This window comes from Callithrix jacchus, chromosome 8, assembly GCF_049354715.1.
Source record: "Callithrix jacchus isolate 240 chromosome 8, calJac240_pri, whole genome shotgun sequence".
Taxonomy (NCBI): domain Eukaryota; kingdom Metazoa; phylum Chordata; class Mammalia; order Primates; family Cebidae; genus Callithrix; species Callithrix jacchus.
Genome location: NC_133509.1, coordinates 35,744,815 through 35,768,659, shown reverse-complemented (window position 1 = coordinate 35,768,659; position 23,845 = coordinate 35,744,815). Strand labels below are relative to the sequence as shown.

Below are 23,845 nucleotides of genomic sequence, written 5' to 3'. Positions count from 1 at the left end.
AAACTCCTGGGCTTAAGTGACCCACCCTGGCCTCCCAAAATGCTGGGATTACAGGCGTGAGCCACCGCAGAATATTCCAGCGATATTTAAGGTTTAAAGTTTTCACACGGCTTATTGGATAAAATAAAATAATGGGTTTAATAAGCTTACCTCCTACCTTGTCAAATAGGCCTTGCTTTTATTTACCTTAATTTGGTGTTCAAGCTCTAGCAGATGCACCATAGATTTGGTTATTTGCTCCAAATATACTTAAATAGGCTTTGGTATTCCCCTTCTCCACTTTGATCTCTCCTGAGTAAAGGATTCCAACCTTTGTAGTCTGTTCTTTGTGACAATGAACATTCAGTGAATGTTTTCTATGTGCTAGGTACTTGCATAAGCAGTTCGCTTGTGTTTCTTCATGCACTTGTCACACAGCTCTATGAACTGCAAGTTTTAATCATCTTGTTTCGCAGCTGAGATAGCTGAGGCAGTGAGCAGTTAGGAAGTTTGCTCAAGGTCTCAGTATTAGCAAACGGCAGAATTGAGATTTGAACCTAGGCTGTCTGGCTCCAGGGTGGGCACTTTCAATTGTCTCTCTATAGGAGTGTGGCATTAGAGCATATGACGCCTGTGTCTTCCCCCTCCGACTGTCTGCATTTGTCATAGACCATTCAGCAACTATATCAATATAGAGATAGAAAAAAACTGGAAAAAGCCAACAATACCAGACATGACAAGGTGATGTAACTAACTTCCAAAACGAAGCACGGGAATCCTAGACACAAGTTTCTAAGTCAGGCTTACAAGAATGATCAGAGATGACAGAGGCTCCCTCCGCTTCCTTAGAGTCATTTGGATTCCTCTCTCACTGTGTCTGTTTCTCTTCTGCTCTCTCATACACACCCCTCAGGGAATCCATCCAGGTCATGTTCTAGAGTAGTGCACTGGTTGGGATGAGGAAGCTCTCCTTAGGTTTACTCCTCACCCATTACCTCTAGCTCCTTTAGCTCTAACTTGGGCTTGGATAATGTTCCTCTCTGATCACAACTTTAACTCTCTTCCTAGAATCTCCATCCTGTTTCCCATCACAGAAGCCAAGTCTTTTCTTGGTGAAAAGTGAAATGCCCTGGACTACTAGCGGGTGATATATTTTTCCCCTCTATCATATGGATTAATTTCATTTCAGCCCTTTGTGTTCAGAGAATCATTCACTTCTTTTCCTATAGAACCCGAATAGAAAGAAAAAGAAGATAGGATTGGAGGAAGGGGGCATAGCAATTGCATTTTCTTTTATTGGCTCTATGCAGTTACGATGATGGTAAAGTGTCTGAGGTTGCCTAGTAGAGATACGTGCTTTTCCAGCTTTTCCAGTGTTCGAGGGTAGAGCAGAGGGTGTGTGACTTTTATGATCATGAGTAGAGGAAGAAGGAAAAAAAAAAATCCTTGTTGGAAGCCTTTAGTGGTGGCAACTCTAGGAGACCAAGACCAATATATGTACATCAGAAAGAGGAAGACCACTGGTTTGACTGAGCTAGGGCCCTCTCAGAACACCAGCAAGAGACTCTGCCCTCTACCACTTCCAACTATTCCCTGCACAGAGATGACAATCCTGAGCCTCTTCTAATCTTCACCTCGCTGTTGACCAAATGAGCCACTGTGGTGATCTGAGGAGTGAGTAATGGGCTCATGGGGCAAGGGTGGGGCAGGGGCCTGCCAATCCTTTTGTATTCTAGGTTGGAACTCAGTATACATTCCCCACAAGACATTATGTCCTCATCTATGATGATTAAGTTCCACAGTACTATATTATGATCTCATGATCTTGGACAAAATGTTTAGGCCTGAAAGCTTATTATGGATAAGTATCTATAGCATTGATTTACAATCACCTATAGGTTGCCAAAGGTGCAAAACGATTTTTGTAAATAATTCATTGTATTCTCTTTATTTTGTGATATGCTGCTCCCATAGTAACCGTGGGATTTGTTATTTTTTGGGTAAAATTTTCAGTGCTTTCAAGAGAAAAAATTTCTTGTAAGATGGTTCAGTAGAACAGTTCGGAAACAACCATATTCTGGCAGCCAATCTCAAATAAGGATGTGTACAATTATATCATGTTGAGATCATACTTGGGTTTTGGCATCAGAGAGATTGGGACTTTCTCTGTGTGGCTATGTGGTCAGGAGACATTACCTACCCTCTCAGCCTTGGCTTCCTCATCAGTAAAACCAAAATATTAGTCCCTACTTTGCAGGGTTTTGGGAAGACTAAGTGAAAACATATATATCTATATATAATTACATATTATATAAACTATATATATTATTATATAAACTATATGTATTATTATAAGATATATATCTTTCATCTATAATTGTATCTTAAGTAACTGATAAATAAGAACACTGTAGTGCATTTTGGAATAAATTTCTAAGCCATTTTGAGGTTTATGCTAATAACAATTAGTTGACAAAATGGGTGGAATTATTATGACTCAGTGCTCATCAAAAACCAAGGAAAGGCAAAGCACTTGCAGACTTTTGAAGCCTGTTTCTGCAGATGTAAAAAAAATTTCAGGAAAATTGTTTTTTATTGCTGATGTCATAATTTGGATGAGACCATGCTAGACCTTGAAAAGAGAAGTGACAGAATTAATTTATAAGCATTTAAAAATGAATTGAGCTAGCACTATTTCTATCTCACTTTTTTGCCAGTATTTTCAACACTCAAGATGAGGGTCAATTTTTAACAGCTGAAGATTTGGTGGTGGCATGGACATTCATCAATCACACATCTGTAATAGCTACTATATTTCAGGACAGAGAGACTCATTTGAGAAATGCATGTTTGCGGATGATGTTTCAAAGTAATTTCACAAGGGTCATGTGGGAAATCATTTAGACATATTAAGTCACTTAATGAACATTATTTGGAAGCCATAATCTAAATTTTAATGCAGTTGTATCTTCTACAGGGTTAGAATTTATTTTTGACTTCTCCAAAGATAATTTTTATAAATAAAATTCTTCATAGATTTAATTTTTCAGTCATGTCATTGCTCAGTTAAGTTATTAAAAATGGAAATAATACCTTACCATTTAAATCTCTATGTTTTATATAATAAACATTTTTAAATTTTTAGTGTTTTACATTTTTTCTAATTAAAAGTGCAGTATTGGTGTAAGAATGAACAAAAAAGTTATTAGAATACAGTTGGGAGCATAGAGACGGATCTACATCTTTATAAGAACTTAGTATATGAAAATTGATCAACTTTTGGACAAAATAACATTACATCCTATAGCAAGACAGATTCTTAGTGAAAGAAAGAAATAAACATAAAAAAATCCTATATGTAGAAGAAAATATAATGATTTTTACGACCTATGGATAAAAATGACTTTCTAGTTATAAGAGCAAAAGGAGAATGATAAAGAAAAATATTTACAAATTTACTTAAAATATTTAAACTTCAAACTTCAATGTGATAAACACAAAATGTAAAAACAACAAACTATGAAAAAGCATATGATATAAAGTAATACTAGAAAAAGGATTAATGTCCTTACATATTTTTTCAAGTCTTGAAAATCAGTAAGAAAAAGACAGATACCCCTGATAGAATATGGGCAAAAAATCACAAAAGCAAAACCACAAAATTCAATAAACCTATAAAGTATTCACCCTCAAGCATTATAAAATAATGTTTAAAGCAATTAAAGATATTTCACATATTTTTCATTGTTTTCTGGAATGAATACTGCTATACATTAAGTTAGTGTAAGTAGGCACAACTTTTGTGGAATGCCTTTTGCAAATATATATTATAAGACTTAAAATATCCACATCTCTGCCTTTTAATCAGAAATCAGAGAAGTGTGCAAAGATTTTATACAATTATGGGCATAACATTAACACAAAAAATTTAAAACTGACTAAATGTCCAATGAGATTAATAGTTTTAAATTTTATGATAAATTTCTACTGAGTGTGTACGTGTAAAAACCAGTTTCAAAAGCTCAAATCATGTATAGAATCATGGACTATCATATCATTAAAAATAATATTTTCAAAGAATGTTTAATAATATGGGAAAATGTGTACAATAAAATATTATGTGAGAAAAAGGAAAGACCCCAAACTGTATATATAGGAAGATTCAAAAGTTTTAAAGGAAATATACTAAATGGTAACTGTGTAGATCTCAGCATGGAAATATAGGTGATTTTATTTTTCTATTCTATTTTTCTTGTATTTCATTAAAATAAGTAAAACTGTTAACATAATTTAATATTTATTAAAGAAATATCAATGTCTATGGAAGATGTAATGTCAAGATAAAAAGTATATGTTTGTATCTACTCAAGTAAAATTGTAATAAATTAGGGTAACCTATTCTCTCTCTATTTTTTCATTGAACAGGTGTTGAGTGCCTCTGCTATTGCCAGTTACTGTTTTAGATCCTGCAGATACTGGTATACTGCAGTGAACAAGGGAGAAAATAATTCTCTTTGCATTTCAGCATGGGTGGGGGTGGGATGGTGGGCAAAGGGAGGGTTTACATTCATGCTCTTTCCCTTTATAAAGAAATGTGTATATATGTTGGGGGTGGGTGGAGGTTGAGGATGCTGCTGTTTCTGTACAGTCTTGTGTACAGAATAGGAAACCCAAACCTTAATTTTGACGTTGCTTGTTGCTGTAATATGAGCATGCCCAACCAAATAAACAGCCAAGCACGAGCCTGAGTCTAGAAACACACTTTTGCTTATATGGCAAAAAACATACTGCTATCCTGGTTTTAGGGCCCAGTGCATCAGTGGAGGTCTATGCTCAGAATTCTGGGTTACACATACTGCCGAAGGAACAGAGCTCAGAGGCTTGGACTGGCTGATCTTTTCTTCAGAAACCAATAACGGAGCTCTTAATTTTTAATAACTGAATTTACAGTCATCTGACACCTGAGGTCACTTAGGATGCAGGACTTATTCATCTGTTTATTTATTTATTGGTTCTTAAATATCAATTAATTTCCTTAATGGTAGGATGCTGGGAAAGGAAGATGGGGAGGGTGATCCTTAATTGCATCACTTACCTCTTTATAGATGAAGCTATAGTGAGCTTAGAGTAAAAATGAAAAAAGTTCAAGTATAAAATGGCAAATATTAGGAGTTTCATTGTATTAAAAGTGCACACAAAGTACATACAAGTGAAATCTTGGAACAGTTCTTACAACAAGCATCCAGGCAGTAGACAAACCAGAGATGTCTGGAAATAGGCAGGAAAATAATAACTGCTGGGTTCTAACTTAAAGAAACTCTCATTCACATTAACAACCAAGAGAAACCACACTCGACCAGTTCCTTAAAACACGGGACCCCACAACACAGAAGTCGGTGCTCTGCAACCAGCTGAGAAGTACAGTGCAGCTGCTAAGCTGTTTTAAAGACAGTCATATCTGTGTGACACACTCTTCCGGAAGGTTACAGGGGAGCTTTCCAGCCACTTACATTCACTGATGATTTCCAGGGAGGGTAAGAAGTACTCATCACAGACAATAGATATGGCCATGAACATGTAAACGATAATTAGGAAGTAGATGATAATGCCTCCATCTCTGCGCTCTTGTCTTGTGAAAAACCCTTCGGGAAACTCTGATGATGGAGAAATAACACATTGGGTGCTATTTTCTGTTAAGGAAAAGGAGGTGAATATTTGAAGAGTTTGTGGAGTCACACATTCCAAGCCCACAGAGAGCTTCCTTAAGAAATCTGTAAGTGTGGGTAACTGGGTGGAATTTTAAGAACCCATTGAAAATGTATAAAGCACTTCTGAATATGACACAGTTGTAGAGTTTTTTAAAGATTATTTTTGGGACTGAAAAGAGGTGCTTTAATGAAATATGTTGATGATGGCGAAGAATTAAAAAGAGGAAATCACGAAATCACTCCTCCTTTTCTGCTCCATTTCTGAATGCTCCCCAAGCAGAAATGATATCTCTGACACGTGAAGATTTCTAATGTCTGTACAATTTCATTTTCTCATTTCAGAGCCTAAATTGTCCACAGGCCTGCAAAAAGTCATCCACTGTTGCAAAGAGCGTTTCTAGGATGAAAGATTATTTTTTTTTTTCACAAAAAACTCTGCAACAATAAAAACTGGAGACTTGGCCTGCTATGATCTCTGTGAATCACTTTGGAGTATATTTAAGAACTTATTTGAAGGATCAAGTGTTTGATATCTTTTTAAATGCTAAAATTCAGAGCAAATACAGCAAGAAGCATAAGTAAAAGTGAGCCCATTGAGAATTTTCCTTTTTTTTGTCCCTTCATCTGTATGTGGTAGCAGTAACAGCAGCTGCTGCAGCAGAGGTAACTCACCCCAGTGTACACCTACCTGTGTCCCTTGGGAGACGTTGGGGCAGGGAGGCCCCCGGGAGAGGCAGGTGTGCCATGGCCCACAGGATGCCGAGCAGCAGAGCGCTTCTTGCCCATGTCTGGCCCCCTTTTGTCTGCATTTCTGCTGTGCTCTTACTGCAGCCTGCAGCTTCAGGAAGGGAGAGGAGAAGGATTAAGCTGGATCATGTGAGGAGTCTCCTTCCTGCCCAATATCCTGCCCAGGGCACATCTCAGCAAGGCCAGCACAGGAGAAAGGGTGAGTGTAGCCAGCCAAGCTACTTTGATCAGGAGACCCAATCTCCAGAAAAGCCAGAGGAGATTGAGGAGATCCGACAACCATTGTCTATAACTATTTCCATGGCCTACAGTCTCTGAGGGCAGATTAAGGCAGCTTGTACTGTGTGAAAATGTGTGGTTTTATTTAATGTCTTCATACTGGCTTTCTTTCTCTAGATTTATAAAAACTTGGGTTTACAACTGCTTCCCCTCTCTCTCCAGCCCTTTCTCCTGGAAGTTATTGGGGCTCATATTAATATATGTACATCCTTTGACTAGCTTGGCACCCTTTCATATTTCCATTTTAGCCTCTCATCTTCATCTTCAGTTAGGGCCAAAGGGAGACAGGCCAGTTAGGAGGTCATTGCAGTGATCTAGCTGAGAAATGATAGTGACTTGAACCAAGGCAGTGGCAATGGGAATGGAGAGTAGCTGACAGTTTCAAGAATTATTGAGACTGAATGGATGCTATTTGATCATTGATAGGCTGTGCTTTCTACCAGAGGGAGCTACCTAAAATGCAAATTTGACATACCAGGTAGTGTTTAAATATAGACTCCTATCTTCCCTATTCTAACACTTACAGGGATTGCCAAGATATTTAGAACTGTTGGCCCTGTAGTAACCTGTGCCTAATAGCACAGGCTGTGGAACCAGACCACGTGGTTTGAGTCCTCGCACTGCTACTTACTAGTTAGGTGACTTTTGGCAAGTTATTTAACCTTCCTGCTACACGGTTCCGTTATCTCTAAAACAGGGATCACCTGTATTTGGGCTGTGGTAAGAATTACAAAAATGAACGCAGATAAATTGCTTTAGAATGACCTCTGGTCTGTGGCCTATGTCTTTGTTCCTTCCTTCCTTTCTTTTTCTTTGTTTTGTTTCTCTCTCTCCTTTCTTTCTTTAATTTCTCTCTTTCTTTCTCTCTCTTTCATTATTACTGTTGATTAAAATAGAAGCATTTTTGTTCATAAAATTTTTTTGTTGTTTTGCAACTTTCATGGTTCGTTTGCTTTGCAGAAAAAACACAAAAATTGATATGCTTGCTAAGTTTTATATTTAGACACTAGTTTTATCTGGTGGAACGGAGTAAGTTGCTTCCTGATGTTTGTGATTTGGGGTCGGAAAAAAGTCTCAAACACTTCTTTGTTTTGCTGGGGATTGCTATCCATTATAAACCTCTCCAAAACTGTCATTTTTAGGAACTAGATATTCAGATGTGCGGTGTGATTGTGAGGCTGGGATGTTGAGTCACCAAAGCACAGTCCAGTATAGAGCAGATTCTCAACAAGTAGAGTCCCAGCTGTCTACACCTGCAGGAAGCAGCACCCTGATCACTGGATAGTGGCCTAGGTGCCAGCTGGCTAAGACTAAGGGAAGAAGTCATTCAGTTTTGTGCTGAGTGGAAGTCTCTTCAACACACACAGCACTTCAATCAATTCATAAAACATTATAAACAAATAAAATACCAATAATATAAAAAGCTCAAACCCAAAGTGAAAACTTCCAATGCATGTTGTCAACTAATCCGAGAAAGAGAGCAAGTGTCTGAAGGTACAAGCCAATTGCGATGGAGCAGCAGAGGTGCCTTGCACATAGCTGGCATTCCAACAACATTTGCAGATGATTACATTGCAATGGACTTGAAAACACATTGGCAGAACATGCATATGCTTGGTCTAAACAAATTACCATTTTAATATGGATTTACCAAGAAAAGAGAATTTAGGAGGTGAATTAGATTTGCTTTACACACAATCTTCATTTTGCAAAAGCATCTCAAAGATCTTTTTTATTGTAAAATAAAGCACAGATAAAGCCAAATAAGTGAATAGTTTATTATATTATTATGCTATTATTTTTAGAAGATGAACACCTTTGTAAACATCCCAGGTCAAGAAATAGAAATTTGCCAGCCACCCTAGAAGTCCCTTTGTGACCCTCCATCTCCTCTCCTCCCTTTCTGTGATAGTAACCACTCTCCTGACTTGTAATCACTTTCTCGTGTGTGTATTTTTAATAGTCTATGATCTAATTGGGTGCATCTTTAGGATGCTATAACTTAGTTTTGCCTTAAAAGGTATCTTTTAATTTTCTGTTACTCTATAGGTCTCCCCTTTTTTCTCTTCTGTTCCTTATAACTTGTCTTGGGAAAAGTCCAGGGCATTTGATTTGTAGAGTTTCCTACAGTTTTGATTTTGACGATGTGTCCTTGTGGCATAGTTCAATGAGTTTCTGTTTTCTATATTTTTGTAAACTGGCAGCTGGTTGCAGAGGCTTGATCAGACTCAATCCTATCCCTCTGGCAAGGCTAGAGGTAATGGTGTGTTTGTTCACAGGAGGCACGCTGTGTCTGCTCATCTTTCTTTTGTAATGTGAGCAGCCACTCATGCTCATTACTCCAATTAATTAACTCCCATTAATTCTTTGGGAGTTGCAAAAGGGTGGTATATTAGGGTTCTCTAGAGGGACAGAACTAATAGGACATATGTCTATATTTACACACACACACACACACACACACACACACACACACACACACGAAGAGTTTATTAAGTAGTATTAACTCACATGATCACAAGGTCCCACAATAGGCCGTCTGAAAACTGAGAAGCACGGAAGCCAGTCCAAATCCCAAAGCTGAAGAACTTTGAGTTTGATGTTCGAGAGCAGGAAGCATCCAGCACTTGAGAAAAATGTAGTCTGGGAGGCTAAGCCGGTTTAGCCTTTTCACGATTTTCTGCCTGCTTTATATTTGCTGGCAGCTGATTAGATGGTGCTCACCCAGATTAAGGGTGGGTCTTCCTTTCCCAGCTCACTGACTCAAATGTTAATCTCCTTGGCAACGCCCTCACAGACACACCTAGGGTCAATACTTTGCGTCCTTCAATCCAATCAAGTTGACACTCAGTATTAACCATTACAGGAGGCATTCTAACTCTAATTTATTCTTCATTTATTAGTTGGAATATTTTACAAAGAGATGATTTCTATCATCTACTCTTTGAATACCCACAGGTACCCAGTTTCTGATTCTTTCCTTTTATTTTAGGTTTTCAAAACAATATATTGGTTCCCTATTTTTTCTCCATAAATAACCATTCAGATTAAATTATTATGAATTAATATATTTAAATATATTTGATGCATTCCAATCAATTGCAGTTGTTATCAGTGTTGAAGCTCAAATTGTCTCACCCTTAGTGAGTGAGAGCCTGTTCTGAGCATCTGTGACATGATCTCAATCATCTTTGATAGCTTCCTCACTAGCTGGTATAAAAAGATGTTCCAAGCTCTCTCATCTTATACATGAAATCACCCATTTTCTCCAAAATCTTTATTTTTTTAAAGTGGAATGTATTTCAAGAATGTGATGTAAAAATTTGGGTTGCTAGAGATTCTCATTGCAACTGGGTTGGTCATCGTTTCTAAATCTTAAACTCTCTCCCTCTCTCTGACACACACACACACACACACACACTCACACACTCCCACCTCTTAATAAAATATATCATGAGTTAATACTGATACTTAGCATTCAAATTCATGATGACAGCTTTTTATTTTAATCTGGACTTTTTCTATACTAACTCTGTATCCCCTTTAACACCACAGGTTGTGGCTCCCAAGAACACTGGAGATGACAAAATAGGGATATCCAAAAGTTTCTAATTTATGATTTTACTGTACCATATTACCTACATACCAGTGTGAAATAACAATATTGATACTACCAACCCCGAGACAAATACTGAGAAGAATTAAGCATTTGTGCATATGCTCTTCCATGCTCCCTCTATTCTTTTAAGAGCTGTAGTCTCTCTACACTGCTGCAGCATATAGTCATTAAATCTACCATATCTCCCTTTAACCCACATTTTGTCTGGTTCTACAAGTACCTACATGTTTACTGCTTGCCACCAGTCCTTAGGCTGTTGTTTCTCTAGGCATTTTGATACCTGCAACTTATTTTCTAGTAGATTGCTGAGAAGGACCTTTGGGAAGAATATTGCTTGAGTTCTTTCATGTTGGTAACAATTTGTCAATCATCTCTATACTTGAAAGTCAGCTCTGCTGGATGTAAAACCATTGGCTTGCATTGTTTTCCTTTGCATGCCTTAAATATGTTACTCTGTTTTCATCTACTATAAAACATTGTTATTGACAAGTCAATAATTATCTATTTCTTATTCTTTCACAAGCCACATGTCCTTTTTTCTAGATACCCAAAGGACTTTTTTCTCTTAAAGTTCAGTAATTTCACTAGAATATATCATAGTGTGGGTCACTGTAGGTCAGCATTCTTAGGTCTGTAGTATGCTCTTTCACTTTGTGGTTTCAAATTCCTTTACTTCAGGAGTGTTTTCTTGAATTACATTCTTAGTATTTGTTCTTCCCTCTTCGTCTAGATTTCTTGTTCCAGAGACTTCCACTATTTCTATGTTGGATATTCTTTGAGTATCTTCGATATTGTAACTTGGTTACAAATCTTCTTTATCTCTCTTTTCAATTTCGTTTTTGATTTAAAAATTTTTCATGTTTTTTCCTATTTCTCTGAAGACATTATCTGTTGTGTTCATTGCTCTGTGTTCCTCCTAGCTTGACATGAGATGGCTTTTTCCCCTTTATATCTAATTCTTTCCTGAGTGCTTTGCTGAGTTATTTTTCTAATTCTGTTTTAGGTTTTACTTTATGTGCTGTATGATGTCCTTCATGTTTTTTTTTTTAAGATTTACTTTAGTAGGTCACATTTTTTTTGTTTTGTTTTGTTTTTGTAAGACGGAGTTTTGCTTGTTTCCCAAGCTGGAGTGCAATGGCGTGATCTCAGCTCACTGCAACCTCCACCTCCTCGGTTCAAGCAATTCTCCTGACTCAGCCTCCTGAGTAGCTGGTATTATAGGCACCCGCCACCATGCCCTGTTAAATTTTTGTATTTTTAGTAGAATGGGGGTTTCACCATGTTAGCCAGGCTGGTCTTGAACTCCTGACTTCAGGTGATCTGCCCGCCTCTGCCTCCCAAAGTGCTGGGATTACAGGCGTGAGCCATTGTGTCTGGCCCTGAAGGTTGCAGTTTTGATCTGTTCTGTGGGCATGTCTTTCTGGGATGCTTCTGTTGTCTGAAGGGATGTTATTCTGCTTATTATCTTTTATTCTTTAAAAAATTTTTTTAAAGTTTTTAAATTCTTTTTTTGAGACAGAGTCTCAGTCTGTCACCCAGGCTGGAGTGTAGTGGCACTGTCTCAGCTCACTGCAACCTCCACCTTCTGGGTTCAAGTGATTCTCATGCTTCAGCCTCCCAAGTAGCTGGGAGTGTGCACCACTGAGCCTGGCTAATTGTTGTGTTTTTAGTAGAGATGGGGTTTCACCATGTTGGCCAGGCTGATCTCAAACTCCTGACCTCAGGTGATCCACCTGCCTCAGCCTCCCAAAGTGCTGGGATTACAGGTGTAAGCCACCTTGCCTGGCTCTTATTCTTATAGTAACTTTATGTGAACTTGGACCTCGATGCCTTTATTTTTTCATTTTTATAGAAAATTATTTTTTCTTGAACTTTTAGAAGAAAGTGTTATTCACTATGGCTTTTCTCACTTTGCAGAGCTCCCGTTTTTATTATTTCAGTGTTCAAAAATAACACGGCTTGCTTTCTGAGATTTACTGATGCAGTCCTCCACGCCTGTGTTTATCTGGGTCTTTTCTTCTTTATTCTCAAGTGTTTCTATCCTGCTTAGCTTTTCCACCATAGGCAGCAGTTTTAATAAGTAGTTTCAGATCTTCATGTGTTGGGCCCTGTGCTGAAAGGAGTTCTGGTGAGAGTTCATATGGGTCAGACCTTTCTATATATTCACCCACTGTGGGAATGAGCCAAGCCTTTTTCAGATATAGCTATTGTTCTCAAATTGTCGTATGGTACTTTTACAAATACCTGTTGTGTATTTTGGGGTCTCCGGTTCTCAGGCCAGTCAGAGTCCCTGTCCTCTTCCTGTACTTCTCTCTCATAGAAGCCAATACCATGCATGTTTGGTGTCGTAATGATGGTTTGTCCCCACTCATTTGTACTTGGGATTCATAGGGATAGCTTGACATAATTATATTTTAACTCTTGTTCATGAGTCTTTGGATTTGCTACCTAGTTGCTTTGTCTATTTCTAGGTAGGGATTTGGAGAGATTAGAAAACCATGTAACTGCTGTCTCCATCTTCAAAAAGCTTTTTGTTTTTAACCAAAAGGATTCATAGATGTATTCTTTAATCAGAAAAATTATTTTAGTACGTTGCACATGTGCTTTGCTTTATGAAGATTCTATTTAATACAAACCAGTAGGAAACCCTACTGCATTTTTGGCTTATGATATCTTCTTTTTTATAATTATGACTTTTCATTTACTTAATATTTTTGACGTATATATGTTTCTTTAAAAGAACTACACAGAAAGAATAGTTTTTTTTAAGATGGCTGTATCAGGATATAATCCTACTGTAAATCAAAGAACATCTGTATTATGTAAAGTCGCGTACAGCTAAATTGCTATACAAGTTCGTGCTGAGACCAAATGAAACAAAACTTTGCACCTGTTGGATCTTTGACCTTGAGAAAATTACTTCACTTCTTAGGGCTTCCTTGTTCCCATTTGTAAAATGAAAGGTCTGGGCCAGATATGATTCTAACGTGTGTTCTTTTTTTGACTGAGTTTCACTCTTCCACCCAAGCTGAAGTGAAGTGGCGTGATCTTGGCTCACTGCAACCTCCGACCTCAGGTTCAAGGGATTCTCTTGCCTCAGCCTCCCGAGTAGCTGGGATTACAGGCATGCGCCACCATGCCTGGCTAATTTTTGTATTTGTAGTAGAGACAGAGTTTCACCATGTTAGCCAGGCTGGTCCCAAACTCTTGACCTCAGGTGATCCACCGCCTTGGCCTCCCAAAGTGCTGGGATTACAGGCGTGAGCCAGCATGCCTGGCCTAAGATATGTTCTTAATTCTATTCCTCATTAGCATTTGCTAGTATGAAACAATATTAGGCCCTGAATGGTTTGTACTAAAAATGGAAATTTAAATAAATAAATAAATAAGCCATCTCTTGAAATAGCAAAGTAAGTTTACTCATTAAAATCAGCACAGAGGTGGTTACTGAGCTGTGATCAAGTTATAGACTGGCAGTCAGTTTTCCCCCTTAGGGAAAAACCATTAGAATTATCTTCAGATCTTACTTGCTCATGGACCAGCTTCAGATTAACAGTCTTCTCCCGTATACTTGGACCTCTGATTCCTCTGATTAGTTAGATGGCAGCTGTTATGTTTGAGAATCAATGCTATCATTTACATATTTACTAAGCATAAGCTATTCAGGTACACTATTTTGTGCAGTTCTCCCACGGACCCTAAAGAAGAGAGGAGTAGTTCTCACTGGCTGCTCAACAGATGTGTCTCATGGCTTTTAAAATTACTGATGATTTGGTACTTACCCAGACCAACTGAACCAAAATCTGTAAGGGTGGCTCAGGGGTAGGTATTAAAAAAATTCCTATGTGATTTTAGGAGGGTGGAGAACTGCTGGGGTGAGTATTGCTAAGCCCTGCTTTATAGATGATTGAGTCAGTTACCCAAGATCTGAGGATCCACAGCTCCTAAGTGACAGAGCCAGGATGTAGACAAAGATCTAATGTCAAACTGCATGAATATCCTTAACTACTAAGCTGAGCCAACTCCTCAGAATCTGTTTCATGAGGGTATGAAACCATGTGTACCTAATTTCCTACAACACTTCCAGCGTACAACACAGTGCCAGGCACATGGTGGGTATCTCATAAACATTACTGTATGAATGTATAAAGTAGATACGGTATTCCACCTTGAATTTTATTTGATAACATCCATGGGTACCCTGTAATAACACACAGAACTTGTTGAGAATATGACTGGCTGGGGCCAGCGTTGTGGGGTGTAAAAGAATTTACCAAGACAGTTATAGGTAAAGAAAGGCAGATTTGATAAAGTACGAAGATACATTGCAAGGGTGTGACAGGCAGCACAGCAGAGAAGGGGCGGTCTGCAAAGAGGCAGGGTCTGGAGGGAAGTTTTATGGGGTCACATTGGAGAGGCTACATGCAGATAAGGTCCTGCTGCTGGGGCTTACATGCGAGCGAGGAGTTAGGAAACAGAATGTCTACAGGTTGTCTGTGATTAGCAGTTTCTCAGAACAATTTTTCCTCCCCGACCTGGGGTCCCTTCCTCGTTGCTTGCTTATCTTATTAGGACTCCACAGGGTTTTTTTGTAATTTTGCCTTTCTATGGCATTCAAAATGCCATCTGCCCGGTTCTCGAAGCACTTGTCTGAGATGTCCCTTTACTCAGCGGCTCCATTAGCTCTTCAGCTCCACCTGCTGATGCTTCCACACAAGTTGGGCTTTCCCAATTTCCCTTTACATACATACATACATAAGCCATCTCTTGAAATAGATAAGGGAATACAGGCCAATGTAGTGTTAGGAGCCCTGTGAAATCTGTCATTTGAAAAGGCATTCTTAATCTCTTCCACTGAATGAGGAGTTCACAAAGTTGACCACCCTGCACTTTAGTATCTGCAACCCCCATGCCTGAATATGAAGGCTTCCCGAGGCTTCCCTGATCACTATAAAGACTGAGGCATGGAAAGGAAGCAGATGGCTTGGGCTATCCCATGCTCTGCCTCCAGCTTGTTAAATTTTTAACTGGCATATATAATCTACATGCAGAAAAAAATGTACATATTTTGCAGTTACCTTTGCAATGTAAACATGCAGAGTCAAATCTCGTGGGTAACCTTTAGCAAGGTGAGTGATTGCTAAGAGCAACATGGAGTAGAGTGAATTTTGAATGTGAATGCACTGTTATGTGGAGCCTTCACTGCCTCAGTTGCTGCAGTCCCATGGGCAGCTTCCCCTCAGGATCCTGGAGCAGAAGGCCAGTGTGGGCATCAGCTTGACTAGGAGTTTCAGATTATCTACTGAGTCTCATTTTTTTTTGTCTCTAACCATCACATGAATGTCTAACCAGAGCCACAGCCATGACTGAGTGTTGAGTGGCATTTCACTCAATGGTTCACATATTCACAAGGTACCTGCCAACTTCCCCAGACCCTTGTCCTTTCCCAGACTGGGGTTGGGCATCAAAACTAGGGTTGAACAGTGGTTTAGAGCATGAGTGAACATTCCTCATTTTCAACCCAGTTCAGATTGGTCTAATTTCACTGCTGTGTGGCTCCAATGCTGTGAAAATTGTCTAAAACATTTTCAATTCCTAGGAGGCCTTCACTGTCTTCTCAAAGTTATACCTTTTTTCCCCTTCACTGGAAGGCATATTCCAGTCCTCTCAATACTAAGGGGGAATTTAAATTATTTGGCAGTAGTCAAGTTTTGCAGATCAAATATTATTTAAAATAAACAATACTTTACAGTGGAAATCATTTTACAGTTTACCAAATCTGGGTTAAATTCTTCCTCCCCATTCTTTCTGAAACAGTCAATGTGGATAATACCACATGCTTTTTAGGCTGTGTGATAAAAGACATAACTATAAACCCCTTTTCCCTCTGTACTGTAAATGTATGAGAGCACATTTTATGTTAGTAGAACTTGTCAGAGTCCTTAACTCTCAATGAAACTGAATGCATCGGCAGGCCATCAGCTGGGGAAACAAATAACAGATAAAAGATTTTAATTCACTATATTTGCACAGAATAGAACTGGATATTTAACCTCTGCCCTTTGACACTTGTTGCTGCTAGTTCATTTGTGCTAGCCTTACTCTGCCTTTGTTTTCAGAGTTCGAATGAAAGCCTTCCCCAGTGTTTCAATAAGTGGCGGTTTAAGGAATGATCTGGAAGAAGGCCTCCCGTTATTTGGCTTTGTCGTTTTCTCCTCTAGCTCTGTTTCATCAGGGGGATCTCAGGGGCTGGCCAGTGAGAACAAGAAGTGGAGGGGCCCTGACTCAAACACAATAGAGTGTGGAGATTTATTTCCTTCACTTTAATATAATAAACCCCTCAGGGTCTGAGTTAGCACCATCATTTTTCCTTAGAATGCTATGTGAAGGCTGCCATCCCTATGTGGGGAGATTAATGCCACCTTTACTATAAATAATCGGGATGAAGGAATTCATTGGGGATGCTTCAAAATTTGCTGGGCTTAGAAGTTCTCCTATACTGTTGGAACTCAAAATCCAAAGAACTGAACATACAAGACTCTAGTCCTGAAGAGAAAAAGCCAATGAATGCTTTATGATAATCTCTGGCCTGGGATACGCTATGCATATTACTCAATGTGCTCTGCAGTCCGTCCATAGCAATCAGAGAGGGAAGGTGTCATATCTCTGATGCTACAGTGGTTGTTGTTGCAGGGGACGGGGTGGCTGGTATGGAGCTAGAGGACAAGGAGGAGAATCGATCAGAAAGACTATCCATTGTAATCTGAGTAGCTTAGTACATCATGCCCACATGGTCCGAGACTGTTCTTGGGACTGGGGCTATGGTCATTCCTAGTAAGCCTGTGTGTTGAGTTCACGGCCTGCAGAAGTCTGTGAAAAGGGCTCTTGCATTCCGGCCTGCTGGGCTACTCTTTTAGATATGCCCAAGGAATTAGAACTATATTACGTTTTTCTAGAACATGAGGGTACACAAAAACCCCTTTTGCCTTTCTCTCCCTTGTTTTCCAGTTCTTCCTCGAACTGTTAGGTCACTGTGGTCTACATGGACATGGGCCTCCCAGATCCCCCTTGAGGAAGGAATGTCACCCAAGCAGCTGCAAGTGCCAGCTCCCAGCCTCTTCATGCACTGCCTCAGCAGCAGGGATTCACCTCACCTGAGGGCAAGCAGTTCACAGGGCAGCCCACGTCCAAGTAAGGCAGGGACATCAAAGCCCAGCCATTTCAGCGTGACACACAACTCAAGTGGCTAATACTCTTTTCAGAGCTGCCCTCTGGTTTAGCCAAGGCTTTGTTGCACTGAACTTTGAAGTCTGACTTCTCCCACTTCCCCATCCTGCTCCCTCTCACAGTTGCTGAGCCCCAGTAAATATCATGCACTCACAACTCCATCTCAGTGACGGCCTCTGAAGACTCCATCTCCCTGATAGGCTAAGCCTGTCTGGTAGCTTGGTAGACTTCTAGGCTCAGACTTCCAAACTTTATCCTTGATATGTAAACAGTGAGCTTTAGATTTTAGAAAATGCTTTTTTCTTTTTTTCCCCTTCAACAAAACTTGGTTTCCAAAACTGTTGTCCTCTATGGATAGAAGAAAAAACTTAATTTGACACTTGAAGTTGGGGAATGACTCCTTGGTTCTAGGCTGCGTTTGGCCTTTACTTGAAGCAATGAATGCCATTGATTCAATGCAGCCACAAGGCAAATGGAAATGAAAAAAAAAAAAAGGTTGGAAGGCATTTTGAAAACAGTATCTCCATTATATCTATAAGAAAGAGTTTTGTCAACTCCAGAGCACCAGGCAAATGCTGGTTGTTACTGATGGCAGAGCACTGTCCCTCAGCTGCGGCTGCGCTGCACACTGGGCTGGATGCCTCTTATTCTCCCTCAGCAGACCCTGTTATTCCAGGTAGTCTGGGGAGCTGGTAGGAGTGGAAGGGATGAGGCAGCTACTATAATGGTGGGATTGGCTGTTTCCTAGCTATAATTGTTTTATCTCGGCCTCTCTTTCTCTCTCTCGTGTCCTGGGCTTTCTGCCCTCTTTTTAACGCATGTGCTTATTTTTGTGCCTCTGGTGGATCTTTTTAATAAGATTTTCCTCCTGGATACAAAGGGAACAAGAGGTTTCATTTCAAGGGCAGGCTCTTTTTCCGTGCCTTCTGTGCTTACCTTTTGAGCATGACTGAACAGCCTTCAAATTGTCCTGCATGTGGACTCACACTCATGTCACTGGCAGGTGTGGCTGCTGGAGAACCTCAAATGAGCAGCCACCTTGGAATTCCTTCTGCAAGAATGTGGTTAACTGCAACATTGAGTGTCCACACAGCACCCACTCCCTTAGCAGACTTAGCTTCCTCTGCAGAGGATGGGTCACCAAGAGAAACATGACAGGGGCTGCCATGGTGGTAAGTGCCTCTCAGACACTGAACTTTGTAGAGACCAGAATCTGAAGCAGAGCTCAGAAGTTTCAGCCAAGCCTCAAGTCTGACTCTCCTGAAGACCCACAATTTTCTGTTAAAAAAAAAAAAAGAAAAAAGAAAGTCATTTAGCCCTTCTACATGGCAGAGTAGAAGTTTCCTAAAAATATATATTATTAATCAAAACAGCTCTTTTGAGCATGCACTGCTCTAAGAATTTACATTTATTATGATATTTAATTCCCATAATAACTTTAGGAGAAAGTTGCCACTAATATTCTCATATATGAGGAAAGAGAGGCACAGAGAAGTTAAGTAAGAGGCACACATTCTGGAGCAGGCCCTAACGTTCATAAGGGGTGGCTAACTAGGTTTTCAGTTACTGACTAACTATTCATAGAGCACCTGCTGTATGCCAGATGCAGTGCTAGCACTGGAGACAGAGTGCTGAGCAAATAAACATAATCCTCGTACTGTTGGAAGACAAGGATGGTCAGAATGTGTGGATCTTGATGGGCAGTATCTACATACCAGATTTTTTGTTTTGTTTGCAGAGGAATAAAACCTCCTAAAAGCTCAGTTGGGAGAAACCAGGTGTCTGGAACATTTCTAAAGGTTGTATTTATGGTGGCCCATCTTTCTTCCCCATTTCCAGCCTCAGTGAATGATGCCACCCAGGCTGTCATCCTTGACTCCTACTTCTCCTTTTCCTCACAGCTTCCATCAATCACTGAGTCCTGATAACTCTGCTTCCTGAACTTCTCTTGAATTAACTTACTCATCTCTATACCCCTAGCCACCATCATCTGTTGCTCAGAGTTCTGTAACAGACTCCTGACTGGTCTCTTGTCATCTCTGTTGACACCCTACAGCCCACTGTCCTTCCAACCCCTGTGTGTCAAGTGGACAGTTGAATACAGGGGTCCAGAGATCAGAGGTGCAGCCAGGCAGGAGAGGAGGGGCTGGCAAATGAATTTCAGAAATGGGGTCACTGAGGTAGGAGGAAAACCAGAGGAATGTGGCATTGCCAGAGGAGAGGGTGGGCGGCTTTAAAGGAGGGAGCAGTTAGGGGTTAAGATGAAATATGAAAGAATCTCTTACATTTGCCAGCACAGAGATCATGGGTGTCTTTCAGAAAAGTTTCAATGGAGTCCTGTGGGTAGATGTAAAATAGAACTAAACTCTTAGAAGCAAAGATTAAAACAAAATTTTTTTTAACTGTATATGAAAAAAGAATTGAATAACAACTGGCAGGGGACATTTAGTGAGGAAGCTGTTTTTCTGTTTGTGTTTGTTTTTACCGTGTTAAATCTTACAGCAGGTTTATGCATTGATGGGAATGACCCATAATAAGAAAGAGATTGAAAATGCAGCAAAGAGAGAGGAAATCCTTGAGGTGCCAGGGCTCAGAGTTACAGAACCTCAAGGGGAGGTGGCATTTGTTGGATGAACTCTGTTTTCCCCACTGAAACGGGGAGAAAGAGAAATACAGATAAAGGAGACTTACAGATTTGGTGGGGAGGAAGATGCATACATTCTTATCTGATGTTTTCTCTTTTTTAAATCATAAAAAGCATTTAAACATGTTTAATTTATTTTTGCAGGAGGTTTGAGGAGAGAGACTACAGAAGATGTAAGATAATCATTTCGAGGCTGGAGAGGCTAATTAACTAAGGAAACATAAAGGGAGTGTGGGGTGTTTTGTTCGGGTTTTATTGTGGGCTTAAAGTGCACCTGGTCAGCAGGACTGTGTTTGTGTTCCCCGCCCCAGTAATATTAAGTTTTTCAAATGCAGGTATGGATAAACTGTACTCAGCCAGGCTTGGTTTTATTCCAGGCAAGTGTGACAGAAGAGAGAGGAGTCAAAGAGGAGAGGACATTTTTAAGGAGGTGATTGGGATGATAAGCCCTGTGATCTAAATGAGTAAGAAGGAAAATAAAAACGGGCTGGCGGCTAGATAATGAGCAAGTTGTTGATGGTTTGGGGATACTGGTGAGGCTATGTCGGGGAGCTGGATCTAGCAGAGGAGGTATGGGTCAGAGATGGGGTTTTCTGAAACAGATTCCAGAGGTGGTGCTGATTGCAGTAGCAACAAGGTAGTTTGTGACAGCAAGAACAGACTGGCTACAATGAAATAAAGGGAAAAGCAACTGGGCATGAAACATTCCAGGATCTGCAAGCCCGGGGTTTAGAGGTCTTCTCATTGTCACATTTTGTAGTTGTTGGCTCATCTGTCCAATAAGCCTGTTACTCTCTGCAGGAAGAAACTACATTTGTCTTGTCACTGCTCCCTCCCTGATGCCCAGCGCAGTTCCTGATGCACACAAATACTCAGTAAATATTTACTGAATGAACAAGTAACTCCATTCTTTTAAAAATTTTACAAGTTATTCCTGAATTGAGAACTGTACTGTGGGACTCCATTGTCTTGACTCCGTATGGACCACTGTTTGTGAGCTGCCTTGTGGGTAAATGACATTTGCTGCTGCTGTGGATGCCGTAAGAAGCTCTCCTGTTTAAATCTCCTTGGTATTTAATATGGCAGGTTGCTGAGGAAGTAGTTTATTCCCTTACACAATATTCCCTTCATTAGGATCTACAAGGGAAATTTTTCTAGGGTTTTATTGCTAGAGAGACCTATGACTCTCCTAAGTGAACTGATACTTTTTTGTAACTTTCATAAGTAAAATGTTTTCCTCTTTGCTTTGTCCATAAGAGCCAGATTTATGACCCCAGCTCAACCTTAGCAAATATGCAGAAAAATAGGGTATCTATTTCTTAGGAATAATTCTACCATTTGCTTTATCTGATTATCCTGACTTCCTCATCTTGGTAATTTCTTCTCATGTTTCCTTTTTTATTCTAGAATCTTTCTCCAAAATTTAATGCTAAAGTATATTTCTCTAAAGTTCAGCTGGGTGAGGTTTTCTCTTGACAATGTTAGCGGCCACAAGCTTCTAGTGCAAGCTGCTGGTGATCGCGTAAAAATGCAAGCTTATTGTTTTGTAAATCCTAATAGTAAAGATTCAGATTACGACCATTTATAAGTAATACATGTTTCTGAGAATTTATTAAGGTAATCTTTTTCAGCTAAGTTTAGAATTTCTATGATATATAATGTTAAACATATTTTAGACTAAATATGAGACACAAAGTTGCTTACAAGAAGTATTTCTGACCATTTATTAATTAAAGTCACCTACCTGAGCCTTTATTAAGTTAATCAAGAAACTCCATGAATTTTTTTGAACATGTGTTTGCATAGCCAAATAATTTAAGAAATGTAAAAATAACCAAATTATGAATTAAAGACTTGGGCAAACTTCTAAATATGCAAATGCAGTAAAAAAACAGGGATCAAGATGACAAATATGGACAGAAGCCGCTGCAGATGGAAATAATGAATGGAAATGGGAAGACGAGTGAAACTCTATAGGACTAACCACGCAGGAATACTGAACACAAAATCTACATGGTGTAAAGGAAAACAGAGGAAAAAGCAGAGGAAACATATTACAGCTGTAAGCCCTACCATATACAATATTTGAGAATTATTAAATACACTGAATAAGCCCATTACATACTATCTTGATAGGAACATTTATTCCAGAACCCTGGTTGAGAGTACCTACTATGTTTTACAAGAGTTGTTTTCAGAAAATACAAATGCAAAGCCTGCAAGGATGGAGAAAGATACATGGGCACAGCTCAGCAATGGCCCTCTCACCAGTAGAGTGGAGACCACATCATTGCTTGTAATTTGGTCAGGACAACTGCATGCTTCTTTCTTCAAGCTTTGATCACTAGACTCATTTAGTGTTGTATATGAGAAGAAAGAGATTGTTAATTATGTTTGCCTTGAGATGTATGAATAAGTAAATAAAATGCATTAAAATTTTATCAACAACTGTGAAAATCTTCTAGAATGGTATAAGTTATGTTGGTACAGGTCACTTTATGTATTTTCACAAGCTGCCTCAAATTCCTTCTTGGGAGAAACCAGGTTATTCATTAAGGACTACAAAAAATAAGGGCACATGAAGTCATATTTTCACTATTAGAATTTTTAAAAATAGCTCTGATACTGGATGAATTCATATTTTCACAATTAGATTTTTAAAAAATGATTCTGTTAATGGAATGTATTAGTATTGTTAGAACTACTAGCTATCTGACATTGTGGGCTTCTATTATGCTAAGAAATGTGCTAAACATTTTTTGTGCATTGTTTATTTAATCCTCATAGTAATCCAATGATAGATGCAATAACTGTTCCCATTCATTCATTCATTCAAGAAATATTGAATTGTTAATATATACTGGCCACACTTTTAGAATGAGTGAGACAAAGAGCCTGCTTTCTTGATGCTTTCCTACTAATGGAGGACAATAAACAAACAATCTTACAGAATATTGGAAGTAATAAATACCCAGAGGAATGTTAAGTGAGACAGGAGATGATGGATAGTGACAGGAAGCACCACTTTAGACAGGGTGGTCTGAAAGTGGCCTCTCTGAGGAGGTAACATTTGAGAAGAGACTTGTACAGAGTAAGAGAGAGTGAGAAATCTTATAAAAGAGGTAACACGAACTTGAAAAGGCTAAGTAACTTGCCAAGAGTTACACAAACAGAAAATGGCAGAGCTATAATTCAAGCTCAGGGATGTCAAACTTCAGAATCTTCACTTTCAGCTACTGTACTTCATAGCCTCAGTGTTCTGGGCTAATTCATGGCAAGCCTAGACGGCAGATCTGAATGCATGATCCCAACTCCTGGAATTTCAGCTACCAAGGTCAGGGCTTGCTGCCCACTAATGTTCAGTGGGGGTCTTGCTATGGCCACCGTAGTGTGGCTGGGTTGCGATTTCACAGCAAATAGATAAACATGTCTTTGATTAGATCAGGTGTGAAAAACAGCTGAGGCTCTGTTTTGCTGGGTAAAAATAGTGGGACGAGAGTGTCTTTTGGAACTGTGTTGTGCAGTGTTAAGAGCTTCTAAATACTCACATTGCTTAAGGGTAATTCATATTGTGCCCTCAGCCTGAGTCCTATATGAAAAGGTCAACAGAAGCAGAAACACACTTGTCCCTTTCATCTCATC

General features: G+C 39.3%; 1 protein-coding gene and 1 long non-coding RNA gene across 6 annotated transcripts in view; one reads left to right on the top strand and one right to left on the bottom strand.

Annotated features, from left to right (window-relative positions):
• Nucleotides 1–9,376, bottom strand: part of SLC24A5 (solute carrier family 24 member 5) — a 33,156-nt gene extending 23,780 nt beyond the window's left edge. For 2 of the 5 annotated variants that reach the window (XM_035259596.3, XM_002753435.6), the window contains exons 1-3: nt 9,225–9,376; nt 6,376–6,525; nt 5,490–5,669 (exon numbers count right to left, since the gene is read on the bottom strand). In XM_035259596.3, the coding sequence (XP_035115487.3) occupies nt 5,490–5,669; nt 6,376–6,496 (301 nt within the window). In that variant the 5' untranslated portion in view covers nt 6,497–6,525; nt 9,225–9,376. The remainder of the gene's footprint in view (nt 1–5,489; nt 5,670–6,375; nt 6,526–9,224) is intronic. The other 3 variants (XM_035259594.3, XM_035259592.3, XM_035259595.3) reach the window with 3 other exon arrangements.
• LOC118144839 (uncharacterized) lies at nt 4,403–6,382 on the top strand. The gene is made up of 3 exons (XR_004729664.2): nt 4,403–4,457; nt 5,678–5,752; nt 6,030–6,382. It is a non-coding gene; the product is annotated as an uncharacterized LOC118144839 (long non-coding RNA).
• Nucleotides 9,377–23,845: the final 14,469 nt, after the last annotated feature.